Source organism: Rhinolophus ferrumequinum, chromosome 14 (assembly GCF_004115265.2).
Source record: "Rhinolophus ferrumequinum isolate MPI-CBG mRhiFer1 chromosome 14, mRhiFer1_v1.p, whole genome shotgun sequence".
In the NCBI taxonomy this organism is placed as follows: domain Eukaryota; kingdom Metazoa; phylum Chordata; class Mammalia; order Chiroptera; family Rhinolophidae; genus Rhinolophus; species Rhinolophus ferrumequinum.
In genome coordinates this window covers 44000396-44023476 of record NC_046297.1, presented here as the reverse complement: position 1 = coordinate 44023476, position 23081 = coordinate 44000396, and the positions used below count along the sequence as shown (strand labels likewise).

The 23081-nt window shown below is 43.4% G+C and overlaps 1 protein-coding gene across 1 annotated transcript; it reads right to left on the bottom strand.

The window, feature by feature from the left end:
• Positions 1-1614: 1614 nt before the first annotated feature.
• On the bottom strand, positions 1615-9324 carry ODF1 (outer dense fiber of sperm tails 1). Its single transcript, XM_033125780.1, has 2 exons — positions 9005-9324; positions 1615-2110 (listed from the first exon to the last, which is right to left on the bottom strand). The coding sequence occupies exons 1-2, from the start codon at positions 9322-9324 to the stop codon at positions 1615-1617; spliced, it is 816 nt and encodes a 271-aa protein (XP_032981671.1).
• Positions 9325-23081: the final 13757 nt, after the last annotated feature.

Here is a 23081-nt window from a genome sequence, read left to right as displayed (position 1 = left end):
AGCAGGTGTGCCTTGGAATGGCGCCCTCCAGAGGACAGAGATTCCTACTTGTTCAAGACCCCAGTGGGATTCCATTACCCACAGGGTGAAATTTTTTCAAAATCATTTTCAAAAATCTGTAACTTAGAAACTAGAATATTTATGAACATGTAATCAAAATATGGCAAGACACGTATAAAGCTAACTCTAGAGTTTGATACACACAAACATTCATTTATACCTAGTTGCTAGGTAATACATTTTTGAAATGTTCAATGTTTTTTATTCACCACCTATATTAGAGGGCCATTACTTCCCTCAAATGAAAGCAAAATATGTCTGCTACCACCACCAATATTCTTTAACCTTGAACTTGAAGGAAGCTTTTAAAGAAAAAAGGCTGGGAGAGCTTTAAGATCCTGTTCAGAATTTCTCAACTTTAGCTGCATGTTTGAATTACCTGGGGAGGCTTTTGAAAGTCTTGATGCCCAGGCGGTGCTTCAAATCTATTACATTAGAATCTCTGGAGACGGGACCCAGGCGTTGGTATTTTTTTTCCTTTTTCTGTCTGAAAACATTTTTTTCTTGAGTTTTCTTTTTTCATTTCTTTTATTTTCTTTTATGGTTTGGCAACCATATTTTTAAAGCTCCCCAGGTGACTCCTGTGTGTAGCCAAGGCTGAACCACGGTGTTAAGCCATATGTAGCTGAGACTAATGAAAAGACTTACTGTGCAAACATGAGAATTTTATGTTCCCTGTAAGAGTCAGGTCTGAAACAGCCTGTGTCCTCACTCTGATCCGTCCCCATCATCTCTTTCTTCCTTGACACTTATTTCTGTCTTGGCAGTCAGGAATAGCTCCTGGGCCATGCCAATGAGGATCCAAATTCAGGTGAGCTATGCTATCGTTTTGGGGAAGCTGTACTTTCCCACTCATGACCTTTGAACTGAACTTCTCAGCCTAAAAGGAGTTTTAGGACCTGAGAAAAGCAGATAGTTAAAATAAATCCTGAGGAGGTTGCAAACCACCCTGAGCCAGAGTTGGCCATTCCCTCAAATCATAGGAAAGTTGAGCAATGACAAGCCATGGGCCCCCCACCCCACCCTCAGTAAGTGAACATGCTCCCCCATACTTTTGTTCTCTGATCGTTGTCCAGAAAAAAACCTCACCACAGTTTGCGTGGGGTGTCACGTTCTCTCTAATGTTCCCTACTGCAGTAGCTTTTAAAAAGCACTTCCTTCAACCCTAACCAGTCCATTTCTGCTTTGACAGTTTGGTTTCTGGGCTAAGTCATTTCATGGAACCATTTGGAAAAAACAGTGTCTGGAGATGTCCACCAAAAAAGTATCTTTTCCTGGAATTTGGCAGTAATCAGGTCTAAAGGAGGACACAGTGGGGCAGAGCTCACCATCTTATTTTCCATTTCCATCCATTAGTTCATCCTATGCCCATTAACTGAGCAGGACTCCTGTAGTGAGTTAAACCAAAAAACTTGCACACAACACCAGTGGGTTGCAGTTATGTATTCAGTTTCCTACCTACGGGACTAACACGGCCTGGGAAGGGGAAAAGAAACACTGGAAGAGCTGCCTGGATGGAGTAACTGTCTTCAACTAAGTCATGGCTCCTGCACTTTACAAAATCATCTTCCTACAGGAAAATCGGCTCCCACAGGGGTAGCAAGGGTTGCAAGGGTCACATGGGTTACAGGGGCTGCAGGGGCTGCATGGACTGCAGGGGCTGCAGGGGTTACAGGGGTTACAGGGGTTGCAGGGGTTGCAGGGGTTGCAGGGGTTGCACGGGTTGCAGGGGTTGCACGGGTTGCAGGGAGAAGTGCAAGGGTAGCATGGAGACTCTATCTTGACACAACTGCCGAGCCCATAGGAGTAGGTTACGTCCTTTTCATCCACACACGGCGGCAAGCTGAACTCTTTGCAGATGTTCATGTAGCTGTACTTTTTCGATCCAAGGCAGTCGTACCTGTTCTCACGCTCTGCCGACACACACACCTTTCCGTCTTTCACTCGAACTTTGACTTGATCAGGTTCAAAGCCGCACACGTTCACCGATCCTAAAATGTTACTGCTACAGCAAGATGAGGCCAGAATTCTATTTGTTGTTCTCCTCAGTCTGAAATTTAGAAAAAGGGTGAGAGGAAGAGGCTCAGAAGACCTCAGAACTCAGGCATAGCTTGAGAAACAATATTTTGATCTCTATTTTGTTTTAATAGCAAGAGTAAACACTAGTCATCATGAAAAGTCAAGCTGCGCAGAAGTGTATAAAGTAAAAAATAAAAGGCCTCCGTGGAAATCATGTTCTTCCACAGGTAAACCTCTGTTAGCAATAGATGAGTGCTTGGCCTTCCAGATTTTTCTCTTGTATTTAAATCCCATTTCCTCCTCTTATTAGTTAAAGAACTTTGGCAGGTTCCTTAATCTGTCTGTGCCTCGGTTTCCTATCTGTAAAATGGGAATAACGACAGTATCTGCATCACAGTATTGAAGGGTTAGATGAAAGTATGTATTTTGCTTAACACTGTGCTTGGCACATTATAAGTCCTGCTTAATTATTACCATGATCATTATTATTATTACTATTATAGGTAGACTCAGAGTATTATTTTTAAAAGGGGATCCAACTAATAAGGTACCATTTAAAATTTGCATTTTAGAGATGGCTGTCAGCCTCAGAATCCAACCCAGGTCCACAGGACTGGTACCACCACTGGGCCATCACCCAGACTCAGCCTGAAGGCTCCATCAACAAACAACAAGGCAGGACGCCAGGGCCTGGCTCTGCCTGAGGGATCCTGTCTCCTTCTGTCCGAGGATGCTCCAGGCTCTGAATGGCTGGCCCCAGCTGGGGCAGTCAGCTTGGAGGGCCTGTGTGCTGGATCTGAGTCATACACGCTGGCAAGGGCTTGAGGGCACACATCCCTTCCCACCTCCTCATCCAGTGACTTCAGGTTGATAGCTTGAAATCTATCATGGTGGGAATATTTACACCATGGACATTGGTAAACACTACAAATCAAGGTTTTTCTCCCCCCCACCCCCACCCCCACCCCCAGAGCTTATTGTTAAATACCATTGCTTGTGGCCCCTGGAGCAGCAAGCTCAGATCTCCATGGTTCCTATAGAGCTGCCTTGTTGCTGTGTGTGAATCCTTAATAATAAAACGACAGTAACAGAAGCGCACACTAATTGGTCACTTACAATACATGAAGAGGTAGTGAAGTGAAATGCTTAAGAAGAGCACAGGCTCTGGAACCAGGGTATTTAGGTTCAAATCTTGGCTCTGCCATGTGGACAAGCTACTGAGTCTCTGTGTCTCAGTTTCCTCATCTGTAAATTTGGGACTTACTTCTACGGTTGTTGTGATGCTTAAATTAGTTAATGAATGAAAAGTATTTGTGATAGTCTTGGCACATGATTAGGATGTTGGGCTTTTGTCTTTTTTCTTTCCCCCCAAAATGTACCATGATAAGTGCTAAGCTGGTAAAAGCATTGTTTTATTTAATCTTCACAATAACCCTGTAATGCGGATGTAATTATTATCATTTTATTGATGAGAAGAAGATAAAGGTGGTAAATGGCAGAGTCTAGACTCAAATTCAGGCGCGTTAATGTCAAGGTTACGGTTTTAACCACCAGTTGGATTGAGCTCCCCCTCTCTGCAGACTGGCATAAGCCCTGTGTGTTCTGGCCTGACTCGGGGTCCATTTTCTTTCTAATCGCCTGATCCTTCCAAAAACACCCTAATGCTCTGAAATGGTCTTTGTTGTAACCCTTAAGTTTAAAATATATATAAATATATATATATCTGTGTTCTAAGAAACACTCCTGGCAGATCACATTGCATCTCTCGGCCTCCAAAGGAAGGTCTTAGAGTGTGTAATTTCTAGAACTTCTTCTAGTCCAAGGAGTCTGGACTCATTGACTAATTGGTTTCAGGTACAGTTTTAGTTCTTACTTTTATACTGAATTTTGTTTATATACTTACTTCTTTTTGATACATAACTTATACAAGTTCATTGTGGAAAACTCAGAAAATACATATAAGCAAAAAGATGGAATATTTTTAAAATTACTCATAATCCTATATATTTAACATATTTTTCCTGATTTCTCCTGGCGTGTGTATCTATTTATATATATATATATATATAAAGAGAGAGAAAGAGAGAGAGTTTTGTGTGTGTTCTTATGAAGTCACGTTATACATACTGCTTTGAATGTGTTATTTTTATTTTCTATGCCCTAACATGATTGATTTAACCTCAGCGTGAGCCCTTGTACTGAAGGTGATAAACCAAGGCTCTTAGTGACTAATTCCAAAATGGTCCAATAGAATGCTGCCCTAGAAGATGCTGAGGCCAACAGAAAATGTATGCCAGGCATCCAGGGGACAGTGGCAGTCATTCAGTTCCAGTTCCACCCCAGCCTAGACGATCCTGGAGTGGTATGGGGCCCAAACGTCTTTCATGCTCTAGGTATGCTGGGGTACCGATAGGCCACACTAAGAAGAAAGGAAGACAACTGGACTTTCTTTAAAATCTTTAAAGATTTCACCTGGTGGTGAATTAAGTAATGAAGATATCAAGAGGCCTATCTCTATCCAAGAGCAAAGGGAGACGGGCTTTCCTCTAGCTGTCCTTGGAGTACTTTGCTTTTTCTCCTAAATTAGACCTCTTCCAAAGACCCATTAAACTATTCCTCTTGTCAATGTGTCTTTCCCTTTCTCTTCTTTCTTCTCCTCCTTCCCTTCTTTTCCTGCCTTGCCTTTCTTCTCCAGACTTTTGGATGGTATTGAAAAACAATGTCACCCAGCAGGAGCAGAGTAGCAGAATGTAGGTGCATCTGAGTCCCCAGCAGGACTTATTAAAACACCGGTGGCTGGGTGGCACCCACAGAGTTTCTGACTCAGCAGGTTGCAGAGGAGCCAAGAATTTGCATTTCTAAAAGTTCCAGGTGGTACTCCCACTGCTGGTCCAGAGACCAGTCTCTGAGACCCACTGACCAGACTCAGGCAAACCTGGTTTCAAGTCCCAGCTTTCCCACCTCCTGGTGATCAAGACATAGCTACTAAGTCTGTTTCATGCTCTGTAAGATGGCCAAGAGGGTACAAGGATTAAATCAAGTGGAAGTGCAAGGGACATGGTTTTCACTCAAGAAAAGATAACACTCTTTATCCGGCTATACAATCTGAAGTTTTATATGACCAAACACCTAGTCCTGTATGATTAAACAATAGGACCAAACCAACAAGTAGACATGCATTTGGCCTAGATAGGCAGCAGCTCCTCCCGCTACCTGTGGGTGTGAAGAAATTGTTGATGAGAGGGCTTGGTCCCCTCTGGCTTCCACAGAGGGAAGTAGGAGAGCTCTCCTCTCAGTGGGAAGGACAGCCTTTCACCAGCCATAAAGCCCCCAGGGTTCCCCTCTCTGGGCCTCCCATGTTTAACTAGGCCCTGACCTCTGGGTCAGAGAATGGTGGGATGGAAAGATTTCCCTGAGGGCTGAGACCTAGGCCAGGCACTGCTAAATAGGCACAGATGTCACCATGAGGGCTGTCATCAGCCTTGAAAGTAAGAGTGATTCAATGAAAACTTATTCTCAGAGTATGAAGGGGTAAACAAGAAAAGAAATGAGAAGGCGGTTTTGAAGTTTTTAGAAGATGAGGTGCCCTTCGTGTGGGATTTTCAAGGGAATTTTTTGTTGAGACTCAAGCCAAGCACTGGTCCTTCGGTGAGTGCAGGGAAGCACAGTCTGAGGGTCAGTTTCCAGGTGTTGGCAAAGGTGCAGGGTTGAGGCCACTGCAGCCCCGTGGTGTGGCTGCACATCAAGGTTCATTTGTCCACGAGGACTTTTGCCAGGTGTCAGACAGCGAGGGGGCATCATTAATTAGATGATAAACTCCCAAGAGCAAAATTGAGAAACAAAATATCGTTTGTTTCTCCCCCTTTAGTACAAACGACAGGAGCCCATGAAGTGTGGCGGTGGATCAGGTGCAAACGTAAGTCAGGCTGGTAGCAGAGTTTCTTACAAAGGAAACCAAATTCAATTACCTCAGACCCTCTGAATCCAGAAGAGGAAGGAAGAGTCAGGAAACAGCTAGTGCGTGCTTGCTGAGCTAAAGGTAATTTGGGAAGGAGAAGAGAAAAAAGCTAAAGCAACAACAGTACTTACATGGATCTCTACTAAGGAAGATACTGCCAAAGTGTCTCTTAAAGCTGCTGCTCAGTAAACAATGGAAAAAGAGTGGAACTTCTATACCCAGTCTAAAAAAATGCCACACACACACACACACACACACACACACACACATGTACACTCAGGCACACACACAATCAAACAACACACTCTCAAGAGTGTTCTCAACAAATTCTTGGGGGAAACTAAAAATTGTTAGCCAAGCCTTATTATCAGTTATTAAAGGATTACCCAAGACAGAGCAGACTGGCATCCACACAGAGAAACAATTCCAATGGGACTATGGCAACTAGAGACCAGGGAATCTTTCTTTCCCGTTTGGCAAAGAACCTTCTGGATGACCCAGCATGGCATCTGAAAGGACATGTCATACCTAACCAAACTGCTAGCATTCTTCAAAGGGGTAAAATTTCATGAGAATATGATTTCTAAACTCAAAAATCCTTGGGCGAGGTTTCACACCAAAAATTGTTCAAAAAAATTGAATCAACATGATATTTCTGGATATATTTAGTCATGGATTGGGAACTAGCTGAGACATAAGAAAAAAGGGCATTTCACTGGAAGAAAAATATATTAACAGTGAGAGACCTCTGGGATTGGGGCTAGATCAGGGTTTAACATTTTCATCCATATTCAGGAAAATTGAATATTTAGATTTGCAGGTAACACTAAGCCCTCCTGGATAATGAAATGTCAAGCTTCAGAAATAGAGCATTGGAGAGTTTCACAAGGTGGTGTGAATGTTCTGGAAGTGGCTGGGAGGAGATATAAGAGGGCAAGTCTGAGGTCATTTCTAAAATGGACTTAGATTTATCAGTTCAGAAACCTGGGAACTAGTGTAAAGACATCACCAGCTTTATATACTGCCACAGGCACAGAAAAAAAATCAACAAAATTCCAGACATTGTCAGGAAAAGTATCAGAAACCATAGAAAACTGTGTGTAGAAACCACACTGCCAAGTAGTAATCTTGAAGTTGTACCTACTGCACGCCAAGAAATAGGGCCTCCTGGAGCAGGCAGAGGGTACCCAGATGATAAAGAACAGAGAGGCATTCTCCGCTGGAGAGAGTGGAGAGTAGGGACAGCCAGGAGACAAAGGCTGAAAGGACTTGGATCAACGGTAATCAAGTACTCAAAGGCATCGGGAGAGCAGAAACAGATCTGCTCACAGGGAATCCTTCATTTAGACCAAATATTACAAAAGTATCCCTGACTCACAATTTTTGTAGCTTGATACTCTAAGGAACGAAAATAAAAACTGGTTCAAATTGAGTGTAGATGAGTTTATAAGCAATAGCCCCTTCCCAGGTTATTGAGGGAGATTTGTTCCTGACCTTCGGTGACTGATGACCTGGGCAATACTTGCCTTATTGCCTTTTCCAGTGAAACCTCACTGTCATTGTTGTCAAGGATCTTGCTCTGTCTCTCTCTGTTTATCTATCTATCTATCTATCTATCTATCTATCTATCTATCTATCTATCTATCTATCTATCCATCCATCCATCCATCCATCCTACCATCCTATCTACCTAATCTATTAATCTATCATCAGGTAAGACGATACTGTTTAAGGGTACAAACTTGCAATGAGGAGTAAATAAGTCTTAGAGATCTAATGTGCGGTATAGTGACTATACACAACAATATTGTATTATAATCATCAAACTTGCTAAGAGACTAGAACTTAATTATTCCAACCACTGAAAAGAAATGATAATTATGTGATAGAGGTGCTATTTATCACTACAATGGCAATCATATTACAATATATAAATGTATCAAATTAACATGCTGCACACCTTAAACTTACATTGTTGTATGTCAAATATATTTCAATAAAAGAAATCTATCACCTATTCATGCCCATCTTTTAAAAAAATAGTAGTATATTAAATAGTTTGTCTGCACCTTGATTTTTTCACTTAATACATCAATACATAAAATTCTGCATCAATGATTTTTACATCTACATATCATTTCAATATATGGATGTACCAGAATTTATTTAACCAGAGTACAGTGCTTTCAACCATTTTTTTTTAAAACAATAGTAATAGATTAAATGGCATATGTACAAAGGAAGAAAAGGAAAGCTTTCTCCAGGCCAAAAAAACAAAATGTAATCAAACAAAAATTTTTAAAGTGGCTTTTTAAATTACCCAATTCAATTAAAACCTTTTCATCTCTGTTCTGAAAGCTGAGACTCTGAGTTCTGTAGTTTATTTGCACAACCTTTACTAGAATTGGAGAAAGAATCTGACATAATAAACCCAACTCTAAATGAATTTTAAGTCTTTGTCTGGAGTTGGAGAATGAGAAAAAGATTTTCCTACAAAACCCAGAAAATGCCTGTATTGTTTAATTTGCTCCCCTGCTCTTAAGCTTCTGGCAAACATTAAAGATTTGATCAATTATTATTACTTCTCTTGTAGTCATTTCTATAAGTCCAAATATACTTAAATCACTTTACTCATAACCAGAAAAAATGTTTAGTTTGCTGCTTCCAATAGCTTTTTAATGACACCACTATTTCTTTCCCTCATTAAAGCCACATTATTTATCATTTTGGAACTCCAGCTATACACCAACAACAACCCTGCCAACCGACATCATTACATTGTCTTTTGAGAATCTCATCATTTCCATCATGGACCCATTTACTCTTCTTAAATCTTTGTTCAGTCACTAGAGTCATTACCTGGAACCCTTTTCATCTTTGTACCAGTATTGATTGGCACATTTTCTCCCCTGTTCCAACTTATAAGGCTAACATACCAACTATACAAATATTAAAAAGTTATTTTACTTAGCAAGCTCTCTCTTTTCATCTTCTATGGCTCGAATGGCTTTCCTCTCCAAACTTCTGAGAGATGGTCGAAGACAGTAAAGCTTGACATCACACAAGCAACAAGGGTAGAGATCGCACAGGCCGCAGGAGCGTGATCGCTTTGAAGAGCACAAACAGTATGGGTACGGGTGCAAGTCACAACAGCAGTACGGATGCATGTACAAGTCGCACAGGCATCGTGAGCTGAATTCATCGATGCATCTCAATTGCCTCAGTTCTCTGTCCACCTTCTTTATGTCCCTTCTAACACTGTCCAAAAGACAACTCAGTGCAGCCATTACAGTCACACCTTATTGTTCTGTGAGTACCTTTGGGAAATGGCACTCAGGGAAAAAAATTGTTCTAAGCTCTTCTCAGAAGTTTCTTTTAAAAATAAATGAGGCCCACATGATTCCCTTATTTTAAAGCTTGTGTTCTATGACCTCACCACACTCTATGTATGTCATAGTCCCTTGGTTACCATGGGAACTGTACACAGTCCTTTACAGAGGCCCGCCTTAGAGTTACAAAGTTACTCTCAGAACTATACTAACGTTGAGATTTCATTCACCTTGAAGTTGGATGGGTCCCCCAAGCAATCACCTTTTCAGCGTCCATGGGGCTAATGTTTAATGTCCTTGACTTCTGTGTGTATGCCCTGAAGACCAGCCATAGCTATGATGGTCTCAGTGTGGGCGATGGAAGGAGCTGCCTGGCTCCTTTCTCTATCCTTTTCTAGCTGCTCTGGCCTTGGCTTGACACTTAGCCTTCCCCCTTATGTGTTAGGATTCATTCTGGTTCCTAGTCTCTCTATACATAGAATACAAAGAGCTTTCTTATGGTTCTCCTTACGAAGTCATCCTCAAGACAGACTTTGTCCTTGACCTTCTGATCCTCAAGTCTCTGAGTCTTGTCCTTTCTCTACTAGCTGGTGTCCTGGCTATCCTGGAACATCAGTTCTCCAGTGGCCAGGGTCCTTGCTCTTAAGTGCCCCCTGTCTCAATGCTCAGGGTCCTGCCCTTTGTCACCACTGCCCAGCAACTATACCTCTGGTCTTGCACCCAAGCCTACAGATGCCTTGTCCCTAAGTGCTTCCCAAGTATTGGTCCTTGATACTTTGTAGCTAACTGCCTGAAACCCATACCTGGGCAAGTTTCCTCTGCTCCCAGCTGGATAAACACACTGGATCTTGGGCTCAGCCTCAGCCGTGGCTCAGGTACTGCTACTTCTCTGGGCCTTTCTCCTCAAGCTGCTATCCAGCTCGTGAATCTTCCCTTTATGGACTAAGACACAGGGTACTTAAGGACAAATGATTGGATATGACACTGGAGAGGGAAACATGGCCAGGATTAAAAGGATTTATGGACCAGCTAAGGAATATGAACTTTATTTTGAGCACAATGAAGAATCACTGACTTCTTTTCTGTTAAGAGAAATGGAAAGGTAAGTCTAGCAGCCATACTGAAGGTGCATTGTAAGGGAACAACAGTCACGGTGTCTTCTGCTGGAAGGCAAGAGACAGCCAAAGTCTGGACTGGGGACCCTGGCTGTAGGGATGGCAAGAAGAAAAGCAATGGTGTCACCTTCCTCCACAGGTACACAGGCCCCATCTGATCCATTCTCCACATTGCAGCCAGAGTGATATTCATATAGAAATCTGTCATTCTTCAACCTCACCCCCAAAAGTCTTCAATGTCTTCTTAGGAGAATGGCCCAAATCCTTACAAGGTGCTCAATGATATGGCCTCTGCCTACCTCCCCGTCTCCTCTCCCACCATTATTCCTGTAATTCATTATGCTTTAGCTACAAAGTCCTTTCTTGAAGTCTCAGTCAGACCACCTCATTCAGGGCTTATGGGCACCCTGATCTATCTGCTTAGAAATTGAACTCCCCACCCCATACCCTTGATCTAGTTAACACCTAAGGTGTTCTTTAGATCTCCTCTTAAATGTCTCTTCCTCAAGAACGACTTCCCTGTACCCCAGACTAAACACTCATAACTCTGCTATTTCTTTCATACCATCATTTGTCTGTTGCCCCAACTGGACTGTCTTATTTGGTCACCATTAGCTACCTAACACAATGCCAAGTACATGGTAGGAGCTTCAAATTTATTTGGGGAATGACCACATGCGTGAGTTAAATAGAATTTAGTGAACAGAATGAAGATGGAGTGAGGGAGGTATCAGTAATAATTCCTAGGTTTCTAGCTTGGCAGAATCATGGTGCCACAGAATGAGGTAAGAAACTCAGGAAGGAGAGTAATTTAGGGGGACATGCTGAACTTGAGGTGCTAGTGACAACTTTAAGGTAGAAATGTGGAGTAGCCTGTGAATAAATGGGTCTGGAACTTGAGAGAAATTTGGGATCAAGATATAAATTTAGGAGCTACAATTCCACAGATAGTTGGAACCCTGAAGTGGGCAAAATCATTCAGGAGAAGGAGTAGATTGAAAAAAAGAAGAGAGCTGAGACAGACTCCTGAGGAACAATAAGAAATGAGGGAAGGAAAAGAGCTCATGAAAAGCTGATAGAAGGAGTAACCAGAGGTAAGAGCCCCTGTGCTGAAGTCCCTCGTGTATCACTAGACCAAGCCCAGCATCTCCCAGTGTCCCCAGCCTTGACTTCGGGGTCCCTTTCTGTCTTAGTAAAGAAAACACATTTCCCTGGACTTATTAGAATGGGATGCTGGCCCCTGAGTCACATGGGATGATGAGTTAAACCAAAGATGATTAACACTTCTCTATGGACAAATGCTGAAGTCTTTCAAGAATGATTCCACCCAATTTCGAGAGTGGACTCTGTTAATAGGAATGTGGCCTACTCTTTCCTGAGAGTTCATTGCAGGAGTTGTACAGATTTCTCTAGCCCCAAGTGATAGACTTCTGAACTCTAATATCACCATGAATTCCATCCCTAAGCAAATGTCAGCAAAGGTTAAAATAAGCAAGCTCTCAGTTTTAGATTCTTAAATACACAGGTTCAGGAATTTAAGTACACACATCTGTATATACATGGCATGTTATGAAGATGGCTACATTTTAACTATGGTTCTCCCACAATCCCCTTCTCCTAGTGATTTCACTCTTCATCATGATGCATGTTCTTGACATCATTTCAAGTGACTTAACAAAGGTAGTGACTTAAGAAAGATCAGATGAACATGTGATCTATTCATGTCAGAAAGGCAATGTAGAAATTCATCAGAAACTGCAGAAACCCACAGGAATAATGTCGAGTCACAGTCCCCTGAAGCATAAAAACAAGGAGCTTCCATGGCTCTACCATGGAGTTGGGGGCCCTTTCTTTCACAGAACTGTGTCTATGGAAGTTCATATCCACCTTGGCTGATGTCCAGAACGAACCTCCTCTGGGGTGGAGGGCAGACCTTAGCAACTTCCCAGGCTGGGCAAAGTGGATACTTGGTCCCCAGTGTTGGTGGAACTATGGGCCAAAGAGGATCTCCTCTGCCTCTTCCACCAAGTAAGACAGTCACAGGTCACATCCATTTGCTGGACCAATGTTACAAATATACTCCTCTGAAGTTGTTGGATCAGTATGTGGTACCTAAACATCAAATACAAAATCATACACATAAGGTGTCCTCAACTCCGTTAACAAGAATTCATAGAAGGAGAGAAACACACTAAAAAAATTGTGGGTATTTCTGAGCCGTAGGATTATAGATGACTTTTAAAATTCTCTTTTCTAGACTTTTCTGTGATTTCTAAGTTTCTTCAATGAAGCTATCACCGATTTTATAATGAAACACTTTTTGGTATTGTGCTGTCTGTCACACTATCAGCTCTGTACTAAATTGCCAAGTCCACCTCTCGCTTCTGTCTCTAAAATCCTTGTGGGCTTCAGGGCCATCCATCTGAGCAGGTTTTCTATTGGGGGGTCTGCCTATAATGGACATCTAACATTTGTCCTGCCCATTATCCATGGCACCTTCTTTTGGTAAAATAACTGTCTCCTCTCCTACGCTGCCCTCTGCCATTAGGTACTACCAATAAAGTTGCCCAGTCAAGGGGAGGACACTACCCAAAGCTGGCCAATCTAACTCTTTTCTGGGAATTTGATCTTTTATTGAGAGCCTGAAGATGGTTGGAGCTGATTCATGAGGACAGTGAACCTTGAAGAGACTATATATACCTTAGTTTCTGCCCTATTCTGTCATTTTCAAATTGGTTCTTCAGCTTTTCTTTGAGTGTGTGAGCTCTCCCTATTCTTTCAATACATCCCTCCTTCTCTTAAGTTACCCTGTCAGCTTCAGTTACTTGTAACTAGAGAACACAATTAATATGACAGCCTATCCCCCAAGACCTGTCCAAGGACAACCATTCCAGGCTGAACTTGTAGGTCAACTGTTGCGCCAGTAGACATTGTCCCAAGCTAGTCCAGCTCCTCCCTCTGAACGCAGACCTAACTGCCTCAAGGCCACCATTCCTGAAGGACAATGGTGGGGACTCAAACTTGGGAAATAGTCTGAAAACATCCATAAAGGTCTATCTGTGGACACTGTTGCTGGGGCAAGAGAGGCTTCACTGGGTTCAGAATCTCAGAAGTTTAGTCCAAGCCATCCATGCTAGTGTCCTATTCAACAGGGATTCTCTTTTCTAGTATCCTGGGCAGATAAGCATGGAAGAATTGGGGGCTTGTATATGGGACAGGGAGCCTGCTTATTGGTTTAGGAGACCAGTACTCCTATGACCAACCATACTGGTTCATATTTTATCTCTCTCTTCGCCCCCTCACCCTCCCACCCCCTAGGTCTTTAACAAATATCTTCCTGCTAAATAAGGGGAGGGAGAAGGATGTTGGTACATTACTCTTACCTCTGTACCCTAGGAGTGAACTCGGGGTCCAAAGTGCTGCAACGGGAGGTTGCTCTTAGCTGGTAGGGTCTGAAGAAGTACCTCAAGAGGTTTTCTTCCTCTTTCTTTCAGCAAATATCATAATTCAGGTATTATTGGGGAGGAGTCATGGGAATTTTATAGACAGAGTAAATGCATGAGTATTTTTCCTCGTTAAGATTTGAGGAGCAGACAGAGGTGTTATGATCACCATCCTGGTTTTTCTGAGACTGAATGCTTTCCTGGGATGTAGGATTTTGGTGCCAAAACCGGGGCAGGAGACACAGCCTGGAAATGAAGGTAGGAGTACAAAGTGTCTGTGTGGTCCACCCACAGTGTGCCCAGTTTAAAAGATGGAGCTGGTATCAGTGGGGTGCCAACCTGCATTTCACCCTCTGGCTTTAAAGGTAGGAAGGAGTTTTATTACTATCTCTGGATCCTTCGTGACAACTATAGTCTCTAACTCCTCTTTCTCCCACTTGCTCTCCCCCTAACTCTCTCATTTCTCCATTTGCCCCATCTCCCTCTCCTCCCTTTCAGCCTCATGAATTCTCCAAGAAAAATTGTTAGCTGCAATCTGGAATGTTCTTGATGTGGACAGAGACAAAAAACCTTTCTTAACTTCCCTGAACTTCACACTGGAATCCTTCAAACATAAGGGCACATTTCCATGCCATCCTAGAAACCCAAGGGCTTACTTTTGCCATAGACAGTGGCCTGGTTAGTGCGAGGGAGTTGAGAATTTTTATACTCCTGACATCATCATAACTGCCTAACTCTTAGTAGATGCTTATTTGAATAATAATAATATTTCACTTATCTATCTATCTATCTATCTATCTATCTATCTATCTATCTATCTATCTATCTATCTATCTATTATAGCCGACATTCAACATTATATTAGTTTCAGGTGTACAGCATAGTGGTTAGACATTTATATAACTCATGAAGTCATCTCCTTGATAAGTCTGGTCCCACCTGACTCTATACATACGTAGTTATTACAATATTATTGACTACATTCCCTATGATACTTCACATTTAATGAGTATCTGAGTCTGTGCCAGGCTAATCCTCACAATGACCCTTTGAAGTAGAAATTCTTTATCCCCATTTTCAGATAAGGAGACTGAAGCCCAGAGAGTTCACACAAGTGACAGAGCTAGGATTCCACTGGGCAGTCATCCTTCAGCCTCTTTGTCTTTGAAGACCAGTGCCCTTTGAGAAGAAAATTTTTCTTTATTCTCACCTTGAAGAAGAAAGGGAAATTATATTTGAACAGTAGGACTTCCAGATTTCTCACTTCTGTCATTATCCACACACCTAGAGCTTGATTTATTTTGCATTTTGTTGTTCAAATGGAGTAATGTGCTTTTCTGCTCTGCGGCGCCCCCATGTTACACACACACACACACACCCTGCAGTCACGTTGTGATAGGTGGGGCTGCTTGCTAAGAGCCTCTTCAGTGATTGAAATCCTCTTTCTGCCTTCCACACCAGAAGTTTTCCTCTCTCCCAAAGGAACATTTCTTACCAAGAATTCTTTCCCCCACATAGCATGGAGCACTTATTTTGTAGAGAAGCAAGAACTTTGTCAGTTCATATCAAGGAAGATGCATTCAGAACAAAAAATGTTCCCACAAAGGAGACCCAAGTCTTTCTGCCCAGGAAGTGGATTTTCTACCTCCAGCTGGGGTTGCTCTTAACCAGAGAAAGTGAAATACGCAGCCCCCTTTACACCCAATGTTCTGTGTGACTCAGCTTTTCAGGGAAAGCTCGAGGAGCTGAGGTACATTCCGATACCTGACTTTCTCATCTCCCTGAGAAGCCCAGCCGAGAGAAAACAAGGTAAGACTCCCAGTGCCAGAAGCTGGACAGAGGCCAAGCACCAGGGTCCATTTGAACTGAGGGACAGGAGGCCCAAGGAGGAGAAAGGGAACAGAGAGGAGGGAGAGGGAGTGTGGAACTGGTGTTCTCACTCTCATTCAGCGGTTCTCAAACTTCTTGGTTTCAAGACCGCTTTCCTCTCTTAAAAGGGCTTTTGGTTATGTGGATTTTATCTCTCAGTACTTAACATATTAGAAATTAAACTGAGAAATTTACAGAATATGTAATCATTTAAAAATAACACTAGTAAATACGAGCAACATTTTTAATGGAAACTGTGTGTTTTGTTTTGTTTTTTAATTGAGAGCAGTGGCATTGTTTTACATTTTTACAAATCTTTCTGATATCCAGCTTTGTGGAGGACAGTTGAAATATCTCCTTCTGCCTTCAATCTGTTGTGATGTATCTTCTGTTGTTATATATTTGCTTTAAGTATAAAAGAGAATCCAGCCTTACACAGATCTGTAGTTGGAAAAGGAAGGATCTTTCAGACCACTGAAAGGGTCGTAAGGATCATGCATTGAGAATTACTGCTTTAATTCATATTCTGGAAGTTACACAGTACCATGGCACCTCAAAAGCTACGCTTTTCCTAAAACATTTAATTCTGCCTCACACTGTAGAACTCTGTTATAGAGCTTTTGGGAGTCTGCCTACCCACTGATCCCCTTCAAAAAGAACTGAACTCCACCCTGACCAATTAAGGAAAAGGTTGGGGGGACTCTGGCTGGAATCCGCCAAGACAAGACCTGCCTCCCACTCTGGGCGTAAGTTTCTGCACCAAGAGAGGATCCTAACAACAGCCGGTCAGCCAGGTTCTCTCTTCTGGGACTTTGGCATAGGGACTCGTGGACAAAGGGAGTTTGCATTCAGAAATAGAGATTGCCATTGTGGGGCAACCTCCTTAGCTGTGAAGCCCTTGATTCGTCAAGGCTTCTGGGTCCTGCTTCGACTCCCTCAAATGAGGAGGCTTCTGTTTTAATGTGTTGCTCGTTGATTATCTCATTCATGTGTTCTACTAGCAAACCTCCAAAGGTCAATAACAACTGTGGATCTCAAAAGAGTAGGAAGAGTTAAAAGTTCAAATCTTGGTGTGAATTATGTGTGTGTGCGCACATATGGGTGTGTAAAAGAAAGAAGTAGGAGAGAAGTTTAGTACTTACAAGTGAAATTTGAAAAACCTCTGTAGCAGGACTTGACTTTGGCCACGTTGTGAGCCCTCCAGGGACATAGCTGGGTCTGGCCCATCCTGTGGACGGGAGTAGTGGGTTCAGCTAGGGTCCATTTGCATATTGAGAAAGAACTCACCAAAAGGAGCAGGGAGCATAATCTCCCGTTGGAGGGAAGCCTGGACTCAGTGCAACATGGCATCCGTGCCTGATTCTATTCTCAGCCCTGTGCTGCACCCTCTCCTCCCCTGCCTATATTCATTTATGTTGCTCTTCAGTACAGAAAGATGGCCAGGGCGTATGGCAGCAAAGCACACAACAGAACTGGAGCTCTTTTCATTAGATCTTCTGTATGACGAGGAGTTCAAAGCAGCGAGGAGGAGTAGAACACATGACTCCAACACGTGCTACTTTGGCATGTGGCTCATTATGAGCTGAAGGCAATCACCACCCAGCAGATTCAAGAGAAACTTTTACCTCTCCCTTAACTACCTAAAAGAATTTAGATAGGGGGCCTGGCCCAGAAAGAGAGCTATTACCAGAGACAACTTTTATCTGAATGACCTATCTGTATGGCAGGACCAGTATCTAGTTACCGAAAGTCTGTTCTTCTCATCATCCTTTGAAGTAAGTACCTTCTCCTCTTTGAAGCCCCAGGCCCTACTCCGCGCCTCAGCTCAGACGGCACAAAAGTCTCAACTGCCCAGTTTGTTCTTGAGTCCCATGTCTATGCGACCCCCACACATATGTAATTAAATTTGTTTTTCTCCTGTTAATCTGTCTTCTGTGAGTTTCAAAGAGCCTAGAAGGGGAGAAGGAACATGTTTTTCTCCCCTACAGCAGCAATGATAGCTGCATATCCCAGACAATGTTCTAGGTGCTGGTCATATGTTTGTACATTTCATCCTCACCGCCAACGCTTTGAGGTAGAGGCTAACGTTGTTGCTTTTTCACAGGTGAGACAGGTGAGGAATCTGCAGCACAGAGCAGCGAAGTCACTTTTCCACGGCTACCCAGCTGTCAAGTCCCAGACACAACATGTGCCCTGGCAATGTTCCTGCAGCTCCAGGCATAGCCACCACATGGCACTGCGGGGATGCCTGCCTGCTCCTCTGGATGCCTCCCTATCACTTTCACTGGGAGGAAAACGCTATTCTTAGAAGCTGGCACAAGAATTTCTCTCAGGGAGGAAAGTCTCCTTATTCCCTTACTCCTACCCCAAACACACGCTCGCGCGCGTACACACACACACACAAGGGCACCCCCACACACTGGTGCCGGGGCTCTCAGAACAGGAAATGACTTGAAAATAAAGTGGTCCATGTTTTCTACTGTCCCTCTACCCCTTACATTTCATTCCAAATGTGTTCTACATATTAATGGAAGATAGGAACAGAGCAGAGTTACACATGGTTGGCTGGCTTTTGTTCCAGAGCCAACCAGCTCTCCTCGAGGGCCAAGAGTGGGACAGATATTTCCGGTCCAACCTGGGATCTGCATTTTCATTTCTTCATTGTTTCTTTATTCATGCAAATAAGGTAATTCCCAGAAACCTTCTGGGAATTCTTTCCCATTATTTACCCAACACATTTTAACCTACTTGGGAAAATATGTGATAATTTTACATCCATCATGGGTTTCACATCTCTCCTCAGAACAGTTTTTAAAAGTATTTGAAATTCATAACTGAGCATCATGTTTCCTTAGATACAAATTTGAATGATTAACAGGATAGTTTCCATTCCATTCCAATTCAGGTTGTGCAGAACGTGTTATACTAAGCTCCCCCCTCTGCCTTTGGCTGCAGCTAATGTTGAAGAATCTGCCTGTTCGTGTAATCAGGACTGCAGGCCATATCTCCATTTCCTTTATTGTGAACTCTTGGTCTTTATTGAGCGATTACTAGCAGAATTCAAAGAAAACTCCTCCTCTCACCTGAAATTCTTAGTTCCTATTTCCTCTGCATGTCCCCACTTCCTTAGGAAACTGGGCTCTGCCTTAGGCACGCTGCTGGCTTTTAGTTCAGGCAGTGTGTGCTTGGGCATTGAGCACTGGCTCCTGGCATGGCACCGGCTGATCTCCAGACCGTCAGTGCGCTCCTTTCTCGCCCAGTTACTCTGTCTATCCCTGTCCCATGGGGATTCCACGGCCACATTTTGGTGATGTGGCTGCAGAAACTGCTGGATTTTTTCAGGAAGATCTCCTTTTTCAGGAACTATCCCGAGATGGCCTGAAGCAGGCTCATGCCAGCAGAAAGAGCCACTTATGCACCTCTCTTCCCAACAGGCCCGCTGACACCACGTTGGTTGCTTGAAACTGACCATGGAGGGAGTATTTATTCTAGGGAAATCAGCAAACAGTATAAATCAGGGCTTTTTCTTTTTTTCCTGAGCACTGCTTATAGCACACCACTGGAAATATCCCCTCAAAGAAAGAAAGAAAAGAAAACCCATCACAGGAGCCTGAGCCTGTGCAATTAGAATCTTCTCCATCCCACCCTCCCCATCATTCCAGAAGCTCCTGGTGCTAAATGGGAGCAAAATGTGAACACACAACCTGCTTTGAAGGGCGGTCTTTCTTTTCCATCTCATTGATTGCCTTCCTCTTATTAGGACATCTGGTAGACTCCAAGGCTGCAGGTTCACTCAGTTCCCCTGCCATCTGATGGCTTTTTTCTGTTCTTTATAGTGACTTCTCCATGAGTTTATTTCTAATCACCTCATGATCCAACAAGTAGTGCTGTCTGTTCCCAGTGGTTTCTGAACCCCGGAGAGGACTGCTATGAATACAGATTTTAGGACCCAGCCTCCAAGACACTCTATCAGTGACTCTGGGCTGGGGCCCAGCAATTTGTAGTTTTAATAGGCTCCCAGGTGGGTCTGGGAGTGCAGACGCAGACTCTAGATTGGGCTGATATTTGGAAACCACTACAAAAACATCCACGGATATGCTGGGCTTCTCTTTGGCAGCTTCTGAGAGTTAGAACCCAGTCAGGGTGAGGATGCAGGACTCACTCAGCCTGTTCTGTTTTCCAGGTTGGCAGACAACATCTCTGAGGGCTTCTGCGCTGTCGTCCTTCAGCCCACACAACATGGGGAGTCTTGGTGACGTCTTGATTACCCAGGGACACAAAGACTGACTCTGAGGTACAAGAGGGCGTGAACTGATTAACTGCCTTATGAAAAGCTTAATTGCACATCATTTTGTAATTTGTCATTTCCAAATGAAACACAGAGGCTGCCAGGTGAGCTCAGCTGCATCCAATCAAAGGTGAGGCCCATCATTCACTGGGTGACTCACAGTTACACCTCAACCCAGCACTGACAACGACGAGTGGGCGTCCCCTTTCTCAGTGACTCCCAAACTTTAGGATGCAAATGAATCACTTGAGGAGCTCGCAGTAAAAGCTTGATTTCCTGTCCCTGCCCAGGTTTCTGTTTCTGTAGTTCCAGGGTCGGCCTGGGAATCCCCTTCGTTAACAAACTCCCCAGGTGGATTTATTTGCTATAGCTAGTTGTACTGAAGCCTAAAGGGTTTTCATGAAATGTCTGGTCTTAAGAGTATAATCTTCCCTTAAGGAATTCCTCTGGAGTAACAGTGAATCAGCTTTTTCCTTAGCTCTTTGTAAAAATAAATATAGCACTGAGTTTTGGAAATCAAGCCATGCATTTCAGCAGAGGAAAGTATGTAATGCCAGAGGCATCAGGCCAGCCACCCTTCCTCTCAGAAACTGGTATATGGTGAGTGACAAGGGAACATCTCCAAGCAGGTGGGTTGTCTTCTCAAAGGAAAGGGGGGTGAGGGTGGGGGCAGAAAGCCCTGTGTAACAGCTGGAAGGAATGTTCCCCTACCAGTGTTAATTCAACTGATTTCTTTTTGTGAGGGTAATCACCAAATTAAATGTTTTAATTACCAAAATTATATATGCACTTACTTCTGAGGAAAGAACATCATCGGAACTCAGGATCCACTCCCCGGAGGATAAAGCTCTTTGCTTGCAGGAAAGGGGTTGTCTGGGGGGAGTCCATTTTAATTTCATTATAAAACCAGCTTGAGAAATAAAGGCATAGATTGACACGTATTCCCAGCCAGCTGTGACTTAATGTGCACAATTCAGAGCTTGGAACTTGCTAGCCACATCCATATTAATATATCGGTGGAAAACAACAACAACAGAGAAAGTGACAAATCACTATTCCTAGTATTTGAAATGAATTTTAAATTACTGTTAAAATGAGCATCGGTGAGGCAGCCCAGCTGTCAGCCTCCCTGCCTGTCAAGAATGCCCCTTGCAGCAGAAGCAGAAAGGGCCCTGGAAGGAAGAAATTTTTATTTTTTATTTATTTTTTATTGGGGAATAGTATGTTTTTCCAGGACCCTCAGCTCCATGTCAAGTCGTTGTTTTTCAATCTAGTTGTGGGGGGCGCAGCTCCCTGGCCCATGTGAGCCTCAGTGTTATGAGTGCTGCGCTCTAACCATTGAGCCAACTGGCCACTCACCTGTGGCTCAGCTCCAAGCTCAAGCCCTTGTCTCTCACTGGCCCACGTGGGAATCGAACTGACAATCTTGGTGTCATGAACACTGCGCTCCAACCACTGAGCAACTGGCTGCCCAGGAAGAAATTGTTTTCACACAGATCAGCAAGCCCTGAGCCCAGCAGATTTAGCAGCAGAGGTGTGGCTGATTCTGAGCCAGCTCCATCCTCAGCAACCAATCGCCACGCACTCCTCCACCCCCAAACCCAAAGCTATTATTTTGAATTGTTTGTTGCATAACCATCCAAGTCATCGTGATCATAAGAGTCTTTGTGATTTTGATTTTCCTAGTCATGAGCACATGAAAATAATAAACATGTCTTCTTCCAACATTTTGAGATCCTAAAAATAAAAAGTGCTGGGTAAGCCCTGCAGTGTTAGTACGTATAAGGCAAGAGGGTGGGTGTGGGTGGGAGAGGCAAAAGAAATGCAACATGAAAAGAAACCTCAGTCTGCATATTTTGACATTCAACTCGAAATAGCCACCTGGTCAGGTGAGAGAGAGAGAGAGAGAGAGAGAGAGAGAGAGAGAGAGAGAGAGAGAGAGAGAGAGACCCCTGGGCGGATGAGCCATTCCTGTAGTACCTCGTGGGTGCAGATAAGGCCCTTCCTGGTTCTGGAGATATGGGTGTCAATACTCTCAAGGTGAAGGTCTTTGCATTCCCCTAAACTTGAACTCTGCTGAGTGTTTGTCCTCGTTGTTAGTGGTGGTGTTGGTGGTGGTGGTGGGGTATGTGTGTGTGTTTATGCGCATGTAACTGGCAGGCAGACAAGATTCAGAGCATGGGCTTTCAAATCAAACAAAACCTGCCTCTTCCTCTTACAGGAGATTTAATTAGACCGTGGGCCTCCATTTTTTCATCTAGAAATGGGACTAAAATACCAATCTTATTGAGCATTTTCTGATAATTAAATGAGAAAATATATGTACATGCTTAGACTCAAGGCCTGGCACAGGGTGATGATTCTTGATACCATCTCCGACACATGTCCCAGTGGCAAGGAGTCTCAGGTTACTCTGCAGTTTAAAACATCTTTCAGCACATGTTGGGCACTCAGAAATCAGCATTGCAATTCAGTGCGTAGATATGAAACTCCGACAGTTGTGACACCTTTGGGGAAAAGGGCAAAGTCTTTCACTTCTGCTTTCAGTTGATGATCATGGTTAAAACCAGATAAAGGATGTAACGCAGTGAGTCATGTCTAAAACTAGGAGACGAGACTGACTGTTACCCTCATCGTGACTAGATTCTAAACCCACCAACAGTCAGTCCATGAATAAAGCGAGATTAGAAGTGACACAGTCACCAGCATGAACACACTTTCTCTAGTAGAGCACAGCTAGAATCCCAAATTGATCAAGTCCTAGTCTATTGACCGCACCCGGCCTCAGTTTCCTCTTCTGTAAAATGGTCACACTAACACCTGCCTCACAAGGAGATAATGTGGATTTAACAGGTGGTATTTGCAACATGCTTAATACAACACCGTGCACATAACTGCACTCAACATGTGCTAGTTCCCTTCTCCAATCAGGTGCAGGGACTCAAACCCCTCCACAGCCCTGAGGCCTGTCCAGTCCCTCGGGGCCACCTAGTTTGCTTA